General features: G+C 33.2%; 1 protein-coding gene across 2 annotated transcripts; it reads left to right on the forward strand.

Moving 5' to 3' along the window:
- Positions 1-153: 153 nt before the first annotated feature.
- LOC125057311 (protein MON2 homolog) lies at positions 154-20781 on the forward strand. 2 transcript variants are annotated; one of them, XM_047660942.1, is made up of 39 exons: positions 154-395; positions 687-818; positions 935-1117; positions 1453-1582; positions 1694-1794; positions 1887-2012; positions 2184-2263; positions 2561-2699; positions 3037-3151; positions 3399-3530; positions 5690-5786; positions 6341-6469; positions 6836-6918; positions 6982-7103; positions 7374-7493; positions 7754-7958; positions 8162-8295; positions 8569-8680; positions 9262-9303; positions 10496-10623; positions 10776-10877; positions 10963-11073; positions 11402-11577; positions 11765-11927; positions 12204-12339; positions 13298-13440; positions 13658-13765; positions 13906-14040; positions 14704-14863; positions 15067-15169; positions 15370-15514; positions 15740-15910; positions 16257-16367; positions 16451-16554; positions 17019-17164; positions 17415-17522; positions 17706-17802; positions 18168-18280; positions 18568-20781. In XM_047660942.1, exons 1-39 carry the CDS (start codon positions 276-278, stop codon positions 18687-18689), a joined length of 4884 nt encoding a protein of 1627 aa, XP_047516898.1. In that variant the 5' UTR covers positions 154-275; the 3' UTR covers positions 18690-20781. The 2 variants fall into 2 exon arrangements, with proteins under 2 accessions (XP_047516898.1, XP_047516899.1); XM_047660943.1 differs by lacking the exon at positions 9262-9303.
- The last annotated feature ends 697 nt before the right edge of the window (positions 20782-21478 follow it).

Below are 21478 nucleotides of genomic sequence, written 5' to 3' on the forward strand. Positions count from 1 at the left end.
CCCCTTAAAAAAACTCAATATATATCTGAATATCCCTTTATTTATCTTATTATACAAAACACGTTCATTTTATTCGTTTACTATTTTAGAAAAGAGGTGTGTTCGTCACTGCAAAACGTCATTGACATTGACATTATATTTGAAAAACTATTGTCAATAGTCATTCGTCATATTGTGGTCGATCTAAAGAGGAATTGTGTTTTGTGTACATGGCATATTTTTAATTTGATAAATTTTAAAGAAAAACATGAAATAATTTGCGTGAAATTAGTAACATGGCATTCGTGAGTGCAGTTACCGGCGATGACTCCACGAGAAAATTTATGGACGTCTTGCAGAATGATTTCAAGACACTTAGCTTGGAAACCAAGAAAAAATATCCCCAGATAAGAGAGGTTTATAACTTAATTTAATCTAATAATTTAAAGTACTTAATATAGTATATATATCATCATAAAATGTTACCATATGTATTTCAGTAAAACTGTATTTACTACCGAAATACCATAAATTATCCAATAAGAATGACAAATACAAGAGCCAAAGACCCAAAACAAATTTTCACAGATATTTTCTCATTATCCTAAGAATTAAGATATAAATATATTATTATACCACTGTAAGGTTCAGTTAGGTATTTCTAATTTTGAATAAAAATAACTAATAGTCTTGTCTTTTCCTTTAAGGCATGTGATGAAGCAATAGAAAAGCTATCCTTAGCTGCCAATAATCCGCAGGCTTCATTGTATGGAGTTGTCAATCAAATACTATACCCTCTTGTACAAGGTTGTGAGTCAAAAGATGTGAAAATTATAAAGGTAAGAAATAATAGTATAATTTAGTCAAAATTGAGATATGAGGTTTGTTGCTAAAAATTCATGTGAAAGACTTTAATTACATTGTGATTGCTACATCATAATTAAATTCTTTACAGTTCTGTCTGGGCACTATTCAACGGCTGATTGCTCAACAAGGCATTGATGCCAAAGGAGCCAGGCATATAGTTGACTGTTTGTTCAACTTGGGCCAGGCAAATACACTTGAGCTAAAGTTATTACAAACTGCTGCATTGCTTATGACTACCTCTGATCTTGTACATGGGGATACTTTAGCTAGGGTAAGCAGATTAATAATATTTTTTTTAGGTCACACAATTTTAACAACTTTATCTTAAGGTATTTAATGTAATGTAACAATTACCGCTGTACCTACCTCAAATAGAATAAGTTACAAGTATTTTTATTTTGAAGGCATAAATTCTGAATGGCTTAATTATTATTTGCATTTTGCACTAAAAAGTCTGTACATTGTACTGTACAATGAGACTTTTTATTGGAAAAGTGGCAAATGTTGTTTAAAACTTCAATTTTACCAGGTACATAAACAATTGCAGCATAGAGGTTGTATTGTTGAATTACTCACTCTATATTAATATCTATTAAATTTCTATAGACAATGGTGCTGTGTATGAAAATGGTGGCAGCCTGTGAGGGTCGAGATGTGAGCACAAGTCATGCTGCAGCGGCCACTGTGAGGCAACTTGTTGCTTTAGTCTTTGAGAGGGCGCTTGCTGAAGCAGACGGTGAAGTTTTTATATGATAATACTAGCTGATAGTACTTTTCAGCAATTGTGATTAAAAATGTATATATATCATGTTAACCAAAGACAATTTTAATTTATCTTTTTTTATAGGTACACTTAACGTGAATCCTGCTGATGTCAGAATACAAACAAATCAAAAAGCTCCAAAGGATCTTAAACCCTGTGCTGTTGATGCCTATCTTATTTTACAGGTAAATACTAAAAAAATATTGCTTCTATTTGTGTGGACAGAAATAAAGAAATTATGATATACATGTATAAAACTTTAAATCTTATTTTTCAGGATATAATACAATTAATCAATGGTGACGCTGCAAACTGGCTTGTCGGAATATCTGATGTTCCAAAGACGTTTGGCTTGGAATTGCTTGATACTGTACTTACTGATTTTTCACCTGTGTTTTTTAAAGTAAGTTATATTAAATATGTGTAATATTACATGTATCTGTAGATATTAAAGAACATTTACAAAGATTTGCATTTTTTTTATGTTATCTATATAGTACTATTTTTTTTAATAGACAGTATAATTATATTTATTATTTAAACGAGATTTTTTAAAAGCTGGTTTTCATTACAGATAACAGAATTTAGATTTTTACTGAAGGAGCATGTATGTGCATTGATAATTAGGCTGTTTTCGCCAAATGTTAAATACAGGTTAGTTCCTTTGTATGTTATATTATATTGCATTGTTTACTCATATAAGCAAAGGTTCTGGTTCGATTCCAGGTGTAATTAATTATGTCGTGTTAGCTCAACAGTGAGCAGGCCCTTAGTCTATTTGCTTTATAAAATGTTTAGTAAAACAGACATTTTTCTATTAAAATATATAATAAAATAATACATGATTCATAATTCAAACTTATTAAATTATTTTTATTAATTGTTGCGCCGCAGATTCTTTATAGAAATAGAAAAAAATGGATATTTATTATTTCTTATTTGATATTCCAGGGCAGCCTTTACGGCCCCTCATATACCAGGTGGCGGAGCGGGGGCAACCCCTCCCGCCCCAGATAGGCCCCATTTTCCTGTTACTATGAGATTGCTTCGCTTGGTTTCTATTATACTGCACAAGTATCACGATTTATTGGTGAGTATAAAGATATAAAAAGGATCAAAATTATCTAATCTTAGACTATACTAAGATAATTATTGTTAGATAAAGTTTTCTCATAAGAGCCTCTGAGGCTTAATTGATATATCAATTGGTTTATAAGGTAAACGCTCCTAGTTTCGATTCTGATCTATGAAAATATCGGTTTAGAATGCAGAGGCGTATGAAAAACTTCCAGAATAACTATCTTTTAAATTCGAAACTGGTGTCTCGAATTCTTAAATTTTTTTTTACCAGAATGCTTTTTTGTTGAACACCAAAATTGTAAATTTTTGTATCTTTCTTTGAATTCACAGTTTGATATATTTTGTAGGTGACCGAGTGTGAGATATTCTTATCTCTAACAATAAAATTCTTGGATCCGGACAAACCGTTATGGCAAAGAGCGCTCGCTTTGGAAGTACTACATAAAATGACTATACAGCCTGGTGAGTTATAAAATTTCTGTTTTAGTTGTCTAAATCTTTTAAGAAACACTTAATATGGAATTGAAATAATATAGTTATGCAACTGTTATTAGTGAAGGATTACTCAAATTAAAAAATATATGAGACTAAATTCTAAATGTAACATAAATATACAGTTAAGCCACCTAAAAAATATACAAAAAATTCCTAAAAAACGTTTTTATTTATTGAAAGAGCAAAATATACCTATTTATTGAAATCGTTTTAGATCTTCTCAAATCGTTCTGCGAGTGTTACGACATGCGTCCGCACGCAACGAACATCTTTCAAGATATCGTAAACGCGCTCGGCGCGTACGTTCAAAGTTTGTTCGTCGCTGCCAATGTTAATACTCAGCCCGGTAAGTAAAAATATAAATAGAATTATAATCACATTTTTAAACTTTTCGCTAATAATCGTGTTGTCAATAATTTATAGTATATTGCTGCAAATGATTGAGATTCGCATGACAATAGGAGGCCTAATTCTAATGTAGTTGTTAACTACTTTAGACTGTCTTTTATCTATACAAGTACAAACGTAACACAAAACACAATATGTTAACAATCTAATACTAATTATTTAATACTTTATTACCTTATTCAAAAACATACACATAACAAAAATAAAAAAGCAGGTTACAAAAATTTAAGGCAACGGGCGGCCTTATCGCTAACAAGCGATTTCTTCCCGGCAACCCTAATGTGGAACAATGAAAAAGGACTTATATATAATACTTTTATTTTTCGAGAATAATATAATGTAAAACTGTCAGATATCGTGGTTATCCACGTTTCCAAATAATTCTATCTCCATATTTTCATGGATGCCATCGGATCCTGGTGTTTCAACTTCAAGAAAGTTTAACGATTCTAGTGTGACTTCATCTTCATGATTCTCTTCATTGTCGTCATATAGAGATATTTCTGATATATCTTCTCCTCGCCTACTCGAGCTATCTAAAAACAAAATTATCGAAGAACATTCAATTATGTTGTTTATAGTCTTTGGAGATTTTCGTGTTATTTTAAATATATTTCAGCCAAATAATACTGTTCGTAAAATACTTACATTTAGCATCTGATCTTAACATGGTTACATTATTGTTACCACTCGCCAGTATATGTGTATAAAGGTCTATCAGACCTTGGCAGTGTCTCATACACCGAGAATACGACATAAATCGGTTTGCGCGCGGGTCGCGCGGACATCCCAGTCTTTCACTGTAATATGTTTTTTTATATAGCATTATTTAAAATTTTGTACGAATTCAAACGCTTAAATGGCATTTTATGATAAGTAAACGGTAAAAATAATTTGTGTGTTTTGCAAATTGATATAATTTCGTATGTAAATTTTCTTCACAATTGTATTCTTATGGAATGATAATAATTTTTTGACGTTTTAATTTGACGACTCATTGGTCTAGTGGTTAGTACCCCTGACTGCGAATCCATGGGTCCCGGGTTCGATCCCCGGCTGAGACGAACATCGATGTGATGAGCATTTGGTGTTGTGCTTAGGTCTTGGGTGTTTAAATATGTATTTATATGTCTATCTATCTATAATATGTATGTATATCCGTAGCCTAGTACCCATAACACAAGCTTCACCAGCTTAGCATGGGACTAGGTCAATTGGTGTGAATTGTCTTTAAAAAAAAAAAAAAATGATATTTGTAGCTTGTTTTCGTGGATAATAATAAAAATTATCCTACGTGCAATTTTGAAGTGGGAATGCAAAAGTCCACACCGGTCTAATTGGTGTAGAGCACACACCAGGAGAAAAACGACGCGTGCACTGCGTGTATCGATGGTACACATCTCGCTGACTAAGATATTTAAATCCTGAACATAATAAATGTATTTTTATTATATGAGAGTATGAAATAGTGGGAAACGGCTTTATGCAAATTTAAATGAAAACTTCTTATAGCTATTGAAATTGTATAGTAGTATGTAATGGTACGAACTACGTGAATGAGCTTTTATTAAATCGATTGATGTTTTATATTTAGTAGGATTTCAACGTAGGTGTAAATAGATAAGATAAACCCATACCTTGCTTATCATTATCAGAGTAATTCACATCGGAAGCTGTGATATACACCAATACTCCTATGAGTAAAACTGTATTTAACATTTTTGATATCTGACATTTCGTGGCTGCCTAGAAATTAAGCAATTAAATTGATGTTTTATATAAACATGTGTTTATAACATTATCGAAAACCTTTTTCGTTGTGATTTCAATTTTCTAATAAAATTAATTACGTACTCTTATGAATGCATACGGGAAATGTCTTACTTTTCACGTAATCTGGTGTGTTGTACACCTTATTTATAAACCTCCATAGCAATTAAATATTATCCTTAACCCTAACGGGTCATTTACTTAGTAAAAAATGCAACAAAACCATAACGAATTGGCATAAAGTGATAAAAAAAAGATAAAGAAAAGATTACTTATAAATAATGGTCATGTAAATTTTTAAGGTATAGGATAATCATTTTTGTCTAGGATCAACCGGGGTTCCTCAACAAGCTGGTTTCTATTGGAAGGGTGTCTGGCTACCGCTATGCGTCATCTTCGAGCCTGGTACTGCAAAGTCTATTTAGTAAGTAGTTTTTACATACATTATATTAAATATAATTATCTTTATAATATAAAAATGAATCGAAAAATGTGTTGGTAAGCGCATGACTCAACAACGCTTGGACCAATTTGGCCAATTTTTTTAAATAATATTCCTTGAAGTACGAGGATGGTTCTTACGGAGAGAAAAATTAAAAAAATTGAGTGAAAAAGTCTAAAAACAACACTTTTCTATATTCCCATACAAAATATTCGTAATAATACTTAAAAGTCAATTTGAACTTTAATACCATATCATAAAGTTCAAGTGTTAGTGGAGGGGTTCTGGGAAGGTAAATTTTTATTTTTTGACATAATGTATTTGTTGTCTTATCAACTTTCTTTTTTTATCTTACTAGCTAGACCGGTGTCCCGAATAGCAGAATAAGTATTTAAAAAAAATAAAGAATCGACTGTTAGGCGGTACGATGTTCGCCAGGCCCGCTAGTATTAAATAAAAATCGTGTGGCTACACGATGGTTAATGATCAATTGATACTGTACAATTAAAACACAATATTGTTTGAATATTTTTCAGCATAGAAATGCTCGATCGAACAGAAGCGCCCACAATCCAAGATGGCTACGGAATATCAGTTGCTTACGCATGTCTTATAGAGATAATTCGGTCTATCGCTATTAGTGTTGAAGGTGAAGAGTATTATAGGTAAGAATTTACCACATTTATTTCATTAACTTTTCCACATTTTTCTTGGTATTCCAAAAAGTAAAAAAAATAGTAGCGCCTTCAACCAACCCTTAGGTCTGGGCTTCTGATCGCTGAATATTATTCGTTACTATTCTAAATAAACAAGTCGTTGATCAACCTTCTATGACTGACACACGCCGTCGACTTTTTGGGTCCGTACTAGCGTGGATACGATACAACCTTAAGGAGTCGCACGCTAAAACCACTAGGCCAACACTGCCAAAAAGCAAACCATACTTATATACTTATCAAGTTTCATAGCGCATTGATAGAGACATTCATACATAACATAGATTGTTCTGTGTATATGGAATTATTTTTCAGGTTACAGGAACTGTATGATGACAATCAAAACGACAATGATGAGAAGGAAGTCATCACTAACACCAAAGCTATCAGTAATAAAGGTAGAACAACTTTTTTATTTAATTGATGTAATTTTAGACGTTAACATTTAATTTTTGTTATAGATACAGATGATACAGAGACCAGAGATATAACGAAGAACGGTCATAGTGAGTCTGATCAGAACTCCAATATAGTGAGGAAGGATTCTGAAATGGACGACAAAGATCGACAGCTTAGCTTACAGGTATTAGAATTACAGAATAAGCGGAAAATTTACAAGAAGAGAACATAATATACAATATACATATTATTATTGTTACATTAAAACAGCATTTAGTAATTGTGGTCGCTAAAAATAACGACAAATATGTTGTACTTAAATGATATGTTGTTAGTGAAAATATTTTCTTTTCTTAAATAACATACAATAAAAATAATAAACTTTACTCTATTTACTTCGTTTAAATACATAGTTTTAATGCAAATTTTAACTAAAAAAATGTATCTATTGCAGCTTATAAAGTCATCTTGGTGTGGTTTAGTGTGGGGTTTATCAGTACTAGCAGAGGCCAGTATTGGAGAGCTGGAGAATATTTTATGTGCCATACAGACTCTTGCTAGAGTCAGTGGGAAGGTTAGTATGGTTACTTGCATGACAAAATGGAACAATCACTTCTTCTCTGGTCAAGTTTATTTCTCACCATGCCCGTACATAACAAAAATAAAAATACGTTTGATACCTAATTAAAGGCGCATATATAATCTTCAAAATTTCCAATTAAGATTATTGCATATGAGGATTAGTACACGCCTATCGGCAAATACGTCACAAGGGGAATATAACACTATTTGCCCGTATACTTGTAGATAAGAGTTGTCTTATTTGGATCACAGGTGGGTGTAACAAACGCTCGCGATGCGTGTATAGGCGCGCTATGTCGTTGCGCTTTACCGGCTCAATACTGTGTGCCTGTGTTAGGAGCATTAGCGGCATTAGCGTGTCCGTGGCCCGCTGCGCGCGCGCAACCCTCTCCGCAGGCTGATCTGAGACATCATGTTGTATGGGTCGGGACTCCCCTACCCTGTGCGCAGCCACCTGGTAAGAAACTAGAACAAATATAAATAATTATGATATTTAATTTAATTATTATGAGTAAATTTAAGGTTTTAATGATGTGAGAAATTGTTTGAGAGAGGATAAAATTCAACATAATTCGTTTTAAGAAAATATTGACGTTTCTTCGTTCCCCTTATATATTTTCTTCTAGTTTCGACTTCAATACCTTGTCACGTTTGATTCAGGCCAGCAGCAATCGTTTGTGATGGTGACCTCTCGTCACGTGACAGCAATGCGTGCCTTGCTTCAGGCGGCTCGCCGGGATGGAGACACTATGCAACAAGCTTGGCTGCCGGTTCTTACTACGCTACAGCATCTGGTTAGCTTATTCTTTTATTTTTATTATAAAATTTGATATTGGTGTTTTTCAATCTTATGTTGAAGGTTCGAAGCCATTCATGTGTACCTTTTTTCTGTTATAAGGAAATTTCGGTACCTTACATTGTTCATTATTTTTATTTGGTAAATAATCAGTGTCCTATCTGTGTTAAACCGGGTTTCGAACCACGAATTTCCGCTATCCAAGCCAAAAAAAAGGGCTGCACAATTAGTAGTAGTATATAAGTTTTGAAATATTTTTTTATACCACTAGGTATGGATCCTAGGTCTGAAGCCGTCGACGGGTGGAAGTATGAAAGCCAGTCGTGCAAGTGCCGACGCCAATGCTGTCATGAGCACTTCCGCTGTCATGGCTGACCTACCTGGTAATTTGAATTTTTTCCACTTTTTTAGCCAAGTACAATTTAATTACTGTATACAATCAGAATTATAAGCGATAAATTTAGGAGACTTTTAGATACAAAACAGTTTATTTTTCAATTATTTTAATGAATGATATTTAATAGAAGAAAAAAATGCAGATCCATTAAACAATCTCATCTTCAGAATTACGAGCCCACTAGGTATTGGTTATTGCCTATTACTAAATGAGAAATGTCTATAATTTGTTTACTTTATATTCTCTTTGTTTGAACGAACTATATGTAGATTAATAGCCGATTAAATATCCATTCATACTTATATTATAATAAATTTAAAGTATCTGAACAAGAATAACACAATTTCTAAGGCTGAGATATTTAATAAAAAATACCTTGAAAAACTTATACTTTTCTTAAAAATCACAATAATACCGCGATTCAAGATTCCACAGGCGACATCTATTTGTTGAACATAAAACTTTAATTATTTAAACATTATCTTATTGACGTTGTCGGTTTTTATACAATTTAGCAGTTTTATTTGTCGATTAGTCATTTTTGGTTGCAGTATAAACTGATTTCAGGTCAGCAAGTTCCCGTGGCGGAATCTCTGGGAGTAATGAGCGGTATTGATATCTGTAATACGAATATTTAATTAATTGTGTGCTTAATTGGAATTACGTATGGCTAGATATGGATTGTGAAAGTAGGTTTTTGCAACCACAAAGCGAAAAAGGAAGTCTATGTTTGAGTGTATCTTTGTGTTGAGATTGTAGTGACAACCTCGCGTCTATTACTTTCATATTAAATATTCTTTATGATTATCAAAAGGCTGAAAGTTTTATATGGGATCAAAAATCAATAGTACTTTTAATAAAGAGTTTTATCAAAGTTGTTTGTGTGAGTCGGGTTGGGCTTTTAATTGTTTGTTGATCAGCAAAAAAACATTTTAGTACAAACCACATCAGCAACTTTAATTAATTTAATAAAAATGAAAATTATTATTACATGTAAGGGAACGTTCAAGTATTACGTCACGCAGTTTTTGGAAATTATTCCCCCCCCCCTGCAACGCGTCGTAACGTTTTTCTGTACCCAATAGTAAAACCATCGTGACCATCAATTTACTCTTTATACCTAAAACTTACCATTATGTGGTCTAAAGTACTGGAAAGTCGAAAATAATATTAACAATAACGCGTAATTCAATCTCCGCATCGTAACGTTTTACAAAAGGAAAACCCCCCCCAAATTCGTTACGTAATACTTGAACGCTGCCTAATTGCACCTATCCATGGTTAACAACGACATTTTCCAGAATTGGTACTATGTTCTCTGGGTGTCTTCCTTCTAATGTGGATAGACTAACTAGACCATAGCAGTTTTAGCTACCAAAAAGAGATATATAGATTAAACTTTTAATTAAAAGTGATAAATTCCAAATATGCGCACGAAAAACGACTAGTGCAACCGCTAGGGGTCGCTTGTGTCCGTCCAACGCACGGGATTGGAGCTTGCTGGCCTTGTTCTAGCACGCGGTTTTGTTTGATATTGCACTGCCTACATAGGCCAGTTCTGCTTTGCACAAACGCTATCGCTCATTTTACATATAGCTGTTTTTGAAATGAGTACAATAATTTATCAAATGGGTGCTTAAATCGACGATTCTTTACAATAAAAATTTTCTTCTAACAGCATAGAAAAGTAATTCAAAACGAAATCGAAATTGTTTTTTTGTTATGTCTGGAGTTCATAGGTGGTCACTACAGTGGTGGTATCCTATACATGGACGTATTCTAAAATATTGACAAATTTCAGCTCTATCAGCAATGTTATCGAGAGTGTTCGAGGCGTCAAAGAATCTAGATGATGTAGCTTTGCACCACTTGATTGATGCTCTATGTAAATTGTCCAATGAGGCTATGGATCTGGCATATTCGAATAGGGTGTGTATTCAAAGAAATAGATGTTTGAAGTATTTAAGAATGTTATTCTCTAATATGTTCTTTTTTATCCTATACAAACATTTTTGGTCTATATCTATAGTCTGTGGTACATGTTGTATATAGTTTCATAATAATAGATTTTTAACTTTAAGGAGCCATCATTGTTCGCGGTGGCAAAACTTTTGGAGACGGGGCTGGCAAACATGCATAGAATCGAAGTGATGTGGAGACCTATTACTAATCATTTACTCGAAGTATGTCTTTAAAGTATATATTTAATAGTGAATCAGAGTTAGTAATTGTTCGATTTTTATACATATATGTATATCATGTTTACAGGTGTGTCAACATCCACACATACGCATGAGGGAATGGGGAGTAGAAGCCATCACTTACCTTGTGCAAGCCGCATTTCAATATCATCACAATAACCCTGCGTTAGTAACAGAGGTGAGTCGAAGATGTTTTCTGTATTCATTTGTTACACATTAATATTAATAACACATATTAGATTACAGTAAATATCTTGATTTCTTTAAAATCGAGAATACATCTTAAATAAATCTAGTTTAACACATAAACGCTGTTTAACACATAATATCTGAAAACCACTCATAATATCGAGATTATGTTAAAACTGTTAAATCGTATATATTCGTTAAATACATTTAATTAAAAAAAATATTATTTATTATATTTACATTAACACTGTTCCAACTTGATTATATATTTTTATCAGGCTGATATATTTATTAACATAATTTCTATTCAATTTTAGGCCCGCGAGCGCCTAATACTTGAACCATTAGCAGAGTTATGTAATGTACGTCATTGCGACGTACGCGCTCGTCAGTTAGAATGCGCGGCGAGATTATTACACTCACGCGGGGAGCAGCTCGGTGCTGCTTGGCCCTTGATGATGGAGATCATTTCTGCTATATGTGATCAACACAGGTGGGATATTAGTCTTAGATAAAAATTATTATGGTAAGGTTTGTTAACATTTAAATAAAGTTTGTGTAAACAGGTTTTGACTGTTTATTATATTGTATTCGCTATTTAATCTATTCGATTTGTTTATTATTTCTTGTCGCATTATATGAATGTAATGATATAAATAAATAACATTTTTTGTACACAGCGAACAACTAGTACGGTCAGCATTCCAATGTGCGCAACTAGTAGCTGGGGACCTATTAGGATGTGCGGGACCCCGGTGTTTACGCCGTGTGCTAGCCGCCGCTGCGGCGTTTGCCAGACAGACCAAGGAGCTTAATATTAGTCTTACCGCTGTTGGTCTTATGGTAAGAGTTACACAGACGTTTTCCATTGAATAAGTATAATCTTTCTAATATTACAAAGCCTAATATGGCTTATATCATGGATATCATTAAAAAAAATGTAAATATTATTGTTTCCGAGTAAATAATTGGTAAACTTTGATAATATTAGTGTTTAATATAAATCTTGTGATAAACATGTATGCATAAAATAATGAGGGTCATTAGACAAGAATGTATGACAATCACAATGTTGTATGACGTTAGAAGTAAATGTTAATTGTATGTTAATTATTACAGTGGAACATATCAGACTATTTATACCACAAGCGGGATAAATTGTCTGTGGCACTCGCGAACGAAGCGGCTGCTTGTCCGGAATACCCCGATTTACCACCTCTGGACAGACTTTGGATGTGCCTTTACGTACGACTTAGTGAGTATAACATATTTAACGTAGAAAGATCGACGCATGTTACTTATACCAAAAAATATGTGTGTACTTATGTACATTCTACACGCGTTAGAAGTTATACTTCTTTGGCGTAACAAGATAAAAATCTTTCCCAAAATTTTATTCTACTTTTGTAGAAAAAACGACACTAACAATAGAAAAAATGTGTGCGTGTACTAGGTGTACACACGTAAGAATTGAAACTTCTTTATGACCTTATTTTTCGAAAAATGATCTACTATATGCAACTTTACAGAAATTGGTTAAATAAAGTTAAATTAGATAAAGTTTAACAAAAGGCTTTTATTATCATAGACATGAATACAAATACAAAATTATTTAATTTTACCTTATTACTACTAAGATTATTACAGCATTTCATTGATTGTAATAGAATTAATATACTACATATATATAATATATATTAATAATAATTACTATCATTGTTTTCGTTATTATATATTTTTGTATATATAATAACGAATGGCTTCGAATCTCTTCGAATCAACCGTGGTAAAATGTGCCGGTAAATTTTTTTCCAACGCCGATAAAGAAGTTTGACTTCAAAAAGCAACATGGCGCGTAACCGAAAAATGTGACGCGTAACGAAAAAATGTTACACTAAATTTTTTTCCAACCCCGATAAAGAAGTTTCACTTCAAAAACTAAAATGTTGACGATTGCTAACTTCAGGGTGTCGGTTTTTTGTGACGGTGTGCGGGTGTCGGATTTTTGTGACGGTGTGCGCGCGCATTGTAAAACTTAACTCTCATCATTTTTCCCTTACGCGCCAAAAGAAGTATAACTTCAAAAATAATTAATGAATTTGAATATTATTTTTTATTCTGTACCTCCCATTAAAAACATTTAGAAAATAAAGATACTTGATCACAATTTGGTGTAACCCTATTTTCTTAATGTTTGTATTTGTCTGTGAAAGGTGAGCTGTGTACGGAACCGCGAGCTCCGGTGCGACGTGCAGCCAGTCAGACATTATTCAGCTGTATCGGAGCACACGGGACCCTGCTAAGCAAACCCGCGTGGAGAGCATTACTAAATATACTCTTCCCTATGTTGCAACAGGTACTTAGTAAATAAAAAATATTCCTGTCATAAAAATCTGGAAGAGCTTAACAGGGATAAAGTTTTCTGCTGAATAACGTATTATAAATAGTTCCTTAATATATCCATATGTGGCCACTTTGTGACCTATTAAGAGTGGCATGAAGAAAGGTATTCGTATTATATAATATATATAAGTTATTATACATTTCCATTATCCTATTACATCTTCGTTTAGGTACAAAAACAGTCGAACATTGCGAGTTCTGAAAAAGTTGATACAGGAGAACATATCTTGATACATCACACCAGAAACACAGCGCAGAAGCAATGGGCCGAAACACAGGTATGCTTCAATAGGAGACTAATTGTAATTAATACCTTCCAAGATTGCAGTTTAAAAGTACTTAACTTATAATTTTATAGAAATCTGTTTTTAATTGAATAAATGATAACTTTTAAAATGTTCTTTTCCTAATATCGCAGGTTCTAACCCTATCGGGGGTGTCTCGTGTCTTCCATTCGAGGTTCCAGTTATTGACTTCCGTTGGAGATTTCCAGAGGTCATGGACGGCATTGTTAGATTTTATTGTTGATTTTGCACTAAGGAAGAGTCACGAGGTAGGAAACGAGAGAAATAAAAATACATTTATATTTTCTATATATTTTATGGGATCATCTTTATGTCGCAGATTGACATGAAAGTAAAACCATAACTTAAAAATAGTTTGTCAACACTGATAAACTATCGTAAAACCGATTTTTTTTTACAAATTTTAAAATGTATCATTTGTAACTTGCTTTTAAAGAAGAATTCAAAACATTTCTTAAATAAAGCGTACGGTCAAGTAAATATTATAATATCTTTAAAAAAAGGGTGCGTGTACATATGTATTATTTTAAATTTATTTAATTACATTATTAAAAATAGTTTTTGATTGCATGCAAATAATTAATTACAATTAAATAATCATAGACTGGAAAGGAGTCATTATAGTCAATAAAGTTCAGTTTACATTTGAAAAATTAAATAAATAAATATTTATTATTATTCTCTTACATTAAGTGTAACATAAATTCTATTATTATTCGAATGTTGTTTTTAAATTATTTCCAATGCCGTAACATCTTCCGTGGGCAACTTCATTCTGTTAATTTTGTGTCACGGTGCGCGCGCATAGTAAAATTTCACCCTCATAAATTTTTATAACGCGCCTAAAGAAGTAGAACTTCAAAAAGTAGAAAAACTTGCCGAAGAATGTAAGAATTAAATAATATTTTCAGGTATCAGTAGCAGCATTAAAGTCATTCCAAGAGGTGGTGACAGCAGCGGGTCGCGTGGAAAGTGAGAGTGCGGCGAGCAACAAACGCATTTGGGCTGCTGCGTGGGCTGCTTGGACCAGTATTGCGTCTAACCTGCATTCCGATACAGCCACTAGGACAGGTAGACTCTTTTACCCAAAAATACTATCGTACAAAATAAAAAGAGAAAGAGTCTATAATAGGCCTATCACTTATAAATTTTTTCCATGGTATTTCAGCATTCTAAAATAGACATTTGTGAATTAAATTTTTCTTTGGACCAGATTTATTTCAGCTGCCTTGCTCTTAGACTAAACAATTTATTTAATAAGTATAATATTTCAGTCCCAGAGGATGGTAAACCTGTGGAGTTGTATTCGCCATCATTGAATTTCCTTACTACCCTTGTGCAGATCTTCCCTCTCATCTTCCAACATATACGACCATCGTAAGTATCTATGTATTAGATTGCATAACATTATTGTTAAATATTATTTTTTCCTCCATATTGGGACGGTCTTCTTGAATTTAGTTTAAATTTTACGGGTTGTTGAGACCATGCTATTTTCTTTATAATATACTTTTGTAATATTTTATGAAAAAGAAAAACTAATTTGTGTATTAATTCTATTAAAATTTCCTATAAAGTTTTACACCAAAAGACGTAGAACAACTCGGCCAATGTCTATGCAAAGTGTGCAGTGTTGAACCGTCCGCATCCGCACTGGACGGCCTCGGTACGGGCACGCCCGCTAGTATGCACGCCCTCCATTGCCTCGACACTGTACATAAGGTATTACTTTATCCAATTAAAAAAAAATCCTATTTAATATTATTCATATTTAACAGTTAATTTTGTACAAAATTAAAAAATCCAATTATTAATTAAATTAAAAAAAAAAATAATTTGTAAATGAATTAAATTGTAAAATTTTGACAAATATTACAATCAACGATATGATTTACGTTTTACAAAAATAATTATTTTAAAATTAACAATTATTATTTTCATTCCTAGGAGGCCTTAGTCCGCCATGAGTTATTGCCAGCGATGTTCTCAGCACTAACCTCTCTAGCGGACGTAGTAAGCTCCCAACCGGCAGCAAGTGCCCGTTGTCTCTCCGCTGCCGCAGCGCTGTATCGAGCTGCGCCTGCGCCGAGTAAACATATTTTGCCGCACTTGCTGCAGGTAACTTTGACCATAATTCTTGAAAACAGTTAAATTATAATTTTATAGCGTAATGTTTTGGTTTGGATCTTTCTATGGTAATTCGTTTAATGTGTTACATCTACATATTTGGTCACCTTAGTACTGATCATTCGATAGAATAACAATATTTTCCTAAAAATTAATTCCTTAAATTTTCGTAATTTGTGTGATATAATTTAGTAAGACTTTTTGAAGTAGTTAGTTTTACCTACTCCACTGAAGAGTATTTTTAGAGGAAAAAATCCACCCTTTTTACTAAAGACTCCAAACGAGAGAGAACTGAAGCGAAAAAGTTATTCAATATTACACAATGTTATTTTCTTAGGCTCTTCACACAGCAGTAAAGAAGTGCAGTCCAGAGAAACGAAGACGGAACAGCGAGAGAGAAAGAGATCAACCGGACGAGACGGCGCAAATTGCTACATTGTTGTTGCAGGTACATTATGTTTCAGTTAGTATTTGTGAAATCTGAATAAATATTGGATACAATGATTTACTAGCACCAATTTTTTCATTCAGGTTCTGGCCACTGGGTTACCGTTAGCGAGAGAAAAGCCTGACGATTACAAAGAGTTCTGGGAAATATTGCCGGGCGTGCTTGAAACGTTCATGTTTGAACCGCCGTAAGTTTATATATATTGGTTATATCTTACTATTAGCCATTAGTTTTCCATAGTTAACAAATAATAATAATAGAAATTAAAAAAATATTAAGGGATTTGATCGTTCTATAACGCAATATTTATTTAGTTTTTGAAATTGCTTGCACGTTGATTTTGGAAGAGTCAAATAACTCATAATTTGTTACTAAAAATTTTAGGTTTTCTTTTCTTGTTTTGTTTATTTTTTTAACTTGGATTTGTTATTGTTTGTCTTATGTAACTGTCAAGTAGAAAACTACGCAATAAATACATTGAGGTGCGAACTAGTATCATCAAAAATTATCAAATTTTAAATCCATTTTCCAAGATATGTGAAACCCTTTTATGTGTATGAAGTTTGACATATTTGACAGAGCTCAAGATTGACTTGAGTGAATACGGGTAAATATACAATAGGATAATATAATCACAATGTTATTATATAGTGTGGGTTGCGGCGGCCAAGCCCGTGAAGTCGTATGTGTGATCCGCGATGAAGTGTTGGGCGGTTCCCCTCGGGCGCCCGCCCATGCCGCTAGACGCGCCCTGCATCTCGTCAGAGCGGGATCCATGCATGCCAACCACGCTGCTAGTATGTATAAAATAGACTTTCAGGCTTGTTTAAAAGCGAATCATATTGTTTAAAAAAAAAAAGTTGAGCTGTGTTTTTAACATTTCTAATTTGAATGCTAATATTATTTTCTATATCTTCACTGACTTTTGACGCCAAAGCTGTATTTGTATGTAACAGCTCGAGAATTTAATATTTCTTTTAGGCAGATAACTTTTATCGGTGTATAGTGTTTAATTAGTTTTTTCATTTGCGAATAATATTTCCGCAGAAAACGAGCAAGAACTTCGGGAGCGTGAGGAATTTGCCCGAGCGTGCTTTGAGACTTTATTGCAGTTCTCGATGTTGGAAGATGTCGATTCCATCGCAGCCGGAGAAGGTAGATAAACTTTTTTTTAAATGTAACTTATCCTTCATTCATCGCGGTCCATTGAGTGCTATAACTTACAGAAGGGGACCGTGCCTTCTTGACTAAGGTATTATAAAAATAGTTTTAAATTCAAAATTAATAAAGCGTAATTGTATTATGAAAAAAGTATTAAACATTTTTTTATAATTTCAGAAGACGCAGACCCACTAGCCATAATGCCACTTTTAGACCGGTTTCAAGAAGTAATCTCGAAATACAGTTCTGAAGACAATTCAGAACCTTTAACCAGGTTTGTAGTGATGTGTAGAATGATCAAACAATCATACATTTTGCTTGAGGCTCTCCGAGATAGTTTATGTTTTGCGCGTGATATCGTTGTAAAAGTGTGTGTGATATCATATACACATTTAAAGAAAATGTGTAAAATCCTTCAATACATAACTAATCCGGTAAAAAAGGTTTTTCTTTAAATACTCTTGAATAATTTTCTCTTCAAGTATATTTTTTATGAAGGAAAACATTGTGAAGGAATAGGAAAGCCTTATACACAAAAAGACGACGGCGTGTGTTAGGTAGGCCTTCTGTGCCTAACACACGCCGTTACTTGCCTATTAGAAAAAAAAAATGATTTAGTTTTGTCTTGTTTATTTCCAGACATCAGCTGTCTGAGATATCGTTTGTCCTAAAAGCGATAGCGACCCTCACTGATGCCATGAAGCGAGCGCCACCCGCTAAAGTTGACGCTACGGCCTGGCAGAAGCTTATAGGTGAGATTAACACTTCAGTTATTTATCAGGTGTTAGAAGTTCGTGTGAATTTTTGTTTCACCGGGGATTGAACCCAGAATCTTCAAATTATACGCCATTCCTTTTTAGGTTACTTTTACATATTTTTATGGCACATTGTAAGTCATAAATATTACAATATAATAAATTTATTTATTTAATTGTAAAGTTGAGTACATTTAACATGTTTATGGCAAATAAGTTCGCAAAAGGCTCTGTTTAATCGAATTCAGCAAAAGCTTGTACTAATTGTATCTATCTATCTATAGGTATATACCCGCTGATAGTGGGTTTGGCAGCGGGGGGACGTGCCTCGGGGCCAGGGGGTTCAGGGCCCGCAGTGCGAGAAGCCCTTCTGCAGTTCGGGGGCCTTCTGGCTGCGCCGCCCTAGCGCCTGCTTTACACCATTCACATATAGAGCACGAGGCTCTAAAAGCGTCGTCAGCCTGAATAATCGTTACTAGATATCAAATAGAATGGGTTCTGTCAACTCTTAGAGGTCGTAAGCACCATGCGGGGAGGGGGGTCTTTGATTTATTTCGGGAATACGTCAACAGTACGTTATTTAATTTTTAACACATATTACCCACACATTGTCTATGCTTGAAAACGGAATGCATTTTCGAAGATTCCAACAAAAAATTATACGTTTATGTATTATTATTTTTGAGAGCTTTGCTTACTTTTGCTGATAAGAGGAGGGGGGGGGGATAAATTGTAGTAAACTAAAGTATTTGGACGGCCCCTTATAGGCCGTGTTTACACGTCTTATTACGAAGTTCCGAATTACGTGTAAGTTTTCCGAATAACATTTCTCCGTCTGCAAAGGTGTATTGCCTTTACAAACACTATATAGAAAGTAGAATCACAAACATATTCCTTTTTTTTCAAGCCGATAATTTTTTTCGTCGTAAATCGAAAATTATTATGACTGGGGTTTAAAGTTAATGAATTTTTACGAATCCACAAATACCTGACACCGAGATATTGATATCTATTTCCAATACAATGTTTTGTACATATGTGAAAAAACTAAATATTTAGATAGAAAAGTTCGAACAGTTTTCAACTAGCGAATTGCGAGAACAATTCCTCAACCATCCTTGACAGAATCCATTTGTGGGCTTACAATTTCTGGGCGATTTTAGGATAGGAAACAATGTTAAAATTAGCTTAAGCCAATAAAGAATTTCGCCACTGATATTTTTGGCTGTGAATTGGTGATATGGCTTAGATTTTCATTTAATTCGGCTGACGACATCAACCTGCTATAGTGCAACGTGAATAGACTAGTACGCGTAGTGCGAGATTGTGTTGCATAGTCAATTCGAGTGATCATCGAAATAGTGACGTTAGTGTATAAAGCATCTAAAGGCTTGTCGAAACAATTGACGTTTTGTGTATATTTGATTTGTAAATTAAATTTTTATGCATTATACTAATATTTCTACTTCCATGAGCTAGTATTCAAATAAATTAAATTTTTGGCAGTTATGTTATTGTAGGACAACTTGACGATGTATCCAACCGTCAATGTTAACTTGTGCTGAACAGCGTATAAACAATTAATATTTTTACTATAAACGCAATGAAATGCGAGCTTATTTAATCTATAGACTAAATTAGCTCGCAGCTATCAAACAAATTGTGTAACCATAGAAATAAAATATAAAACAAATGCAAGCTTTTTACGTTAGCTACAATTAAATTTCGAGTTAGTAAATATTTGCAGCAATTTCCAGACTAGTTTTATGTGCACATTTTTGTTTATATAAAATCTATAAATTAAGCATTACATGTTGTATAAGTGAAAACCTTATATATTCAATAGTAGCTACATGTTTTATTTACATTCCTATGTTCGTGAGTTATTTAAAATTTCCCAAAAAATCTGAAATAAGTAGTTCTAGGAATACCTCATAGAGGATGCGTGTATTATTATTTTTATACGATAGAAGCTAGCAACACCGTAGATATCAATAGTTGTATTTTAGTATTATTCAATCTACAATATTTTCGGTACAAGTAAATGACAGTCAAATATTGCTTAGACAGAATTTATTTAGAGTCAACAGGTATATGGAATAGACTGGACAATAATTACACAGATATTCCACCAATTATGATAAAAAAGTTAATGTGGAATTTTTATTCGTACAACAAGCGAGACACCTCAAACTTCTCTACAAGAGTGTCTATTTTCACTCAGTTTATTCCATGTTTCCTGTCTATGGTATTGAGTAGATGACATGGTAATAAATAGATTAGTAGTTGGCCTAAATAGGTTTTATTTATTGTGCCCTATAATTTGTAATTTATTTTCATATAATTGTGTTGTAAACCGAGTTACCGAAGTTTATGAAATTGTAATGCAATAATGAATACTCTTAAGGATTAACTGTTTATGATGTAATTATGAACGTTATTTTTAAATATTCTATTTAAGTTATTCGTTTGTGACTGACATTAAAGTAATTTAAATACGTTGTTTTTTATTAATAAAAGATAATAACCTCCTCATAATCCTTAAAACATTACGGGTTTCCTGTCTGTTTTGAGGATATTTTAAGCTCATACATAATTTGTATAAATATCATGCATATTTTCCTATAAGAAATGCGTAATATAAGTATAATAATATAACTTACCATGATAGTGGGATCAATCCCTGTGGTATTTTTTTGGATTCGACTAAGTCGATAATTTAAAATAAAATAATATCTCTTTCCTAATCTTCGTGTTATACCTCATCGTGTAACAAATATTGCGCTATTTTAAAATTTAAAATATATTGTATTTATTAAAAATATTTAACTTACGAAACCTATAAGTCTGTCGTAAAAAGTGAGGTTAAGTTACGATTACCTTTATGTCAAATAAGCAAAAGTAAACCTCAAATGTATTTACGAGTAGGTACTGCAATAAGGTTAACGAAATACAAAATATCTAATTGCGATATTCGTATCGATTGTCGGATCCGAAACACTTTCGTAAAAGGAAATTGTACGTTACGTCAACCAAAACTTCGTAATTCGTTTTTCGCAATAGATCTCCAGAGCTCAGTGGCTTCCGTCGGTCCTGATGATGCTTATTGGCCGACCGTGTGTTGGTACATTGCTCTCCTATCCATTAAACGGACTAGTACAGTTGTACACAATGAAACCTTTTCATTGTTGAATT

This window comes from Pieris napi, chromosome 16 (genome assembly GCF_905475465.1).
Source record: "Pieris napi chromosome 16, ilPieNapi1.2, whole genome shotgun sequence".
Classification (NCBI taxonomy): Eukaryota; Metazoa; Arthropoda; class Insecta; order Lepidoptera; family Pieridae; genus Pieris; species Pieris napi.

What these genes read in the sequence shown, in the direction of transcription:
- LOC125057311 (XM_047660942.1), top strand. Translation starts at nt 276, where the DNA reads ATGGCATTCGTGAGTGCAGTTACCGGCGATGACTCCACGAGAAAATTT. An exon ending in ACAAGTATCACGATTTATTG is followed by an intron (nt 2,700 to 3,036) that starts GTGAGTATAAAG and finishes TATATTTTGTAG; the next exon opens with GTGACCGAGTGTGAGATATT. An exon ending in CAATGTTAATACTCAGCCCG is followed by an intron (nt 3,531 to 5,689) that starts GTAAGTAAAAAT and finishes ATTTTTGTCTAG; the next exon opens with GATCAACCGGGGTTCCTCAA.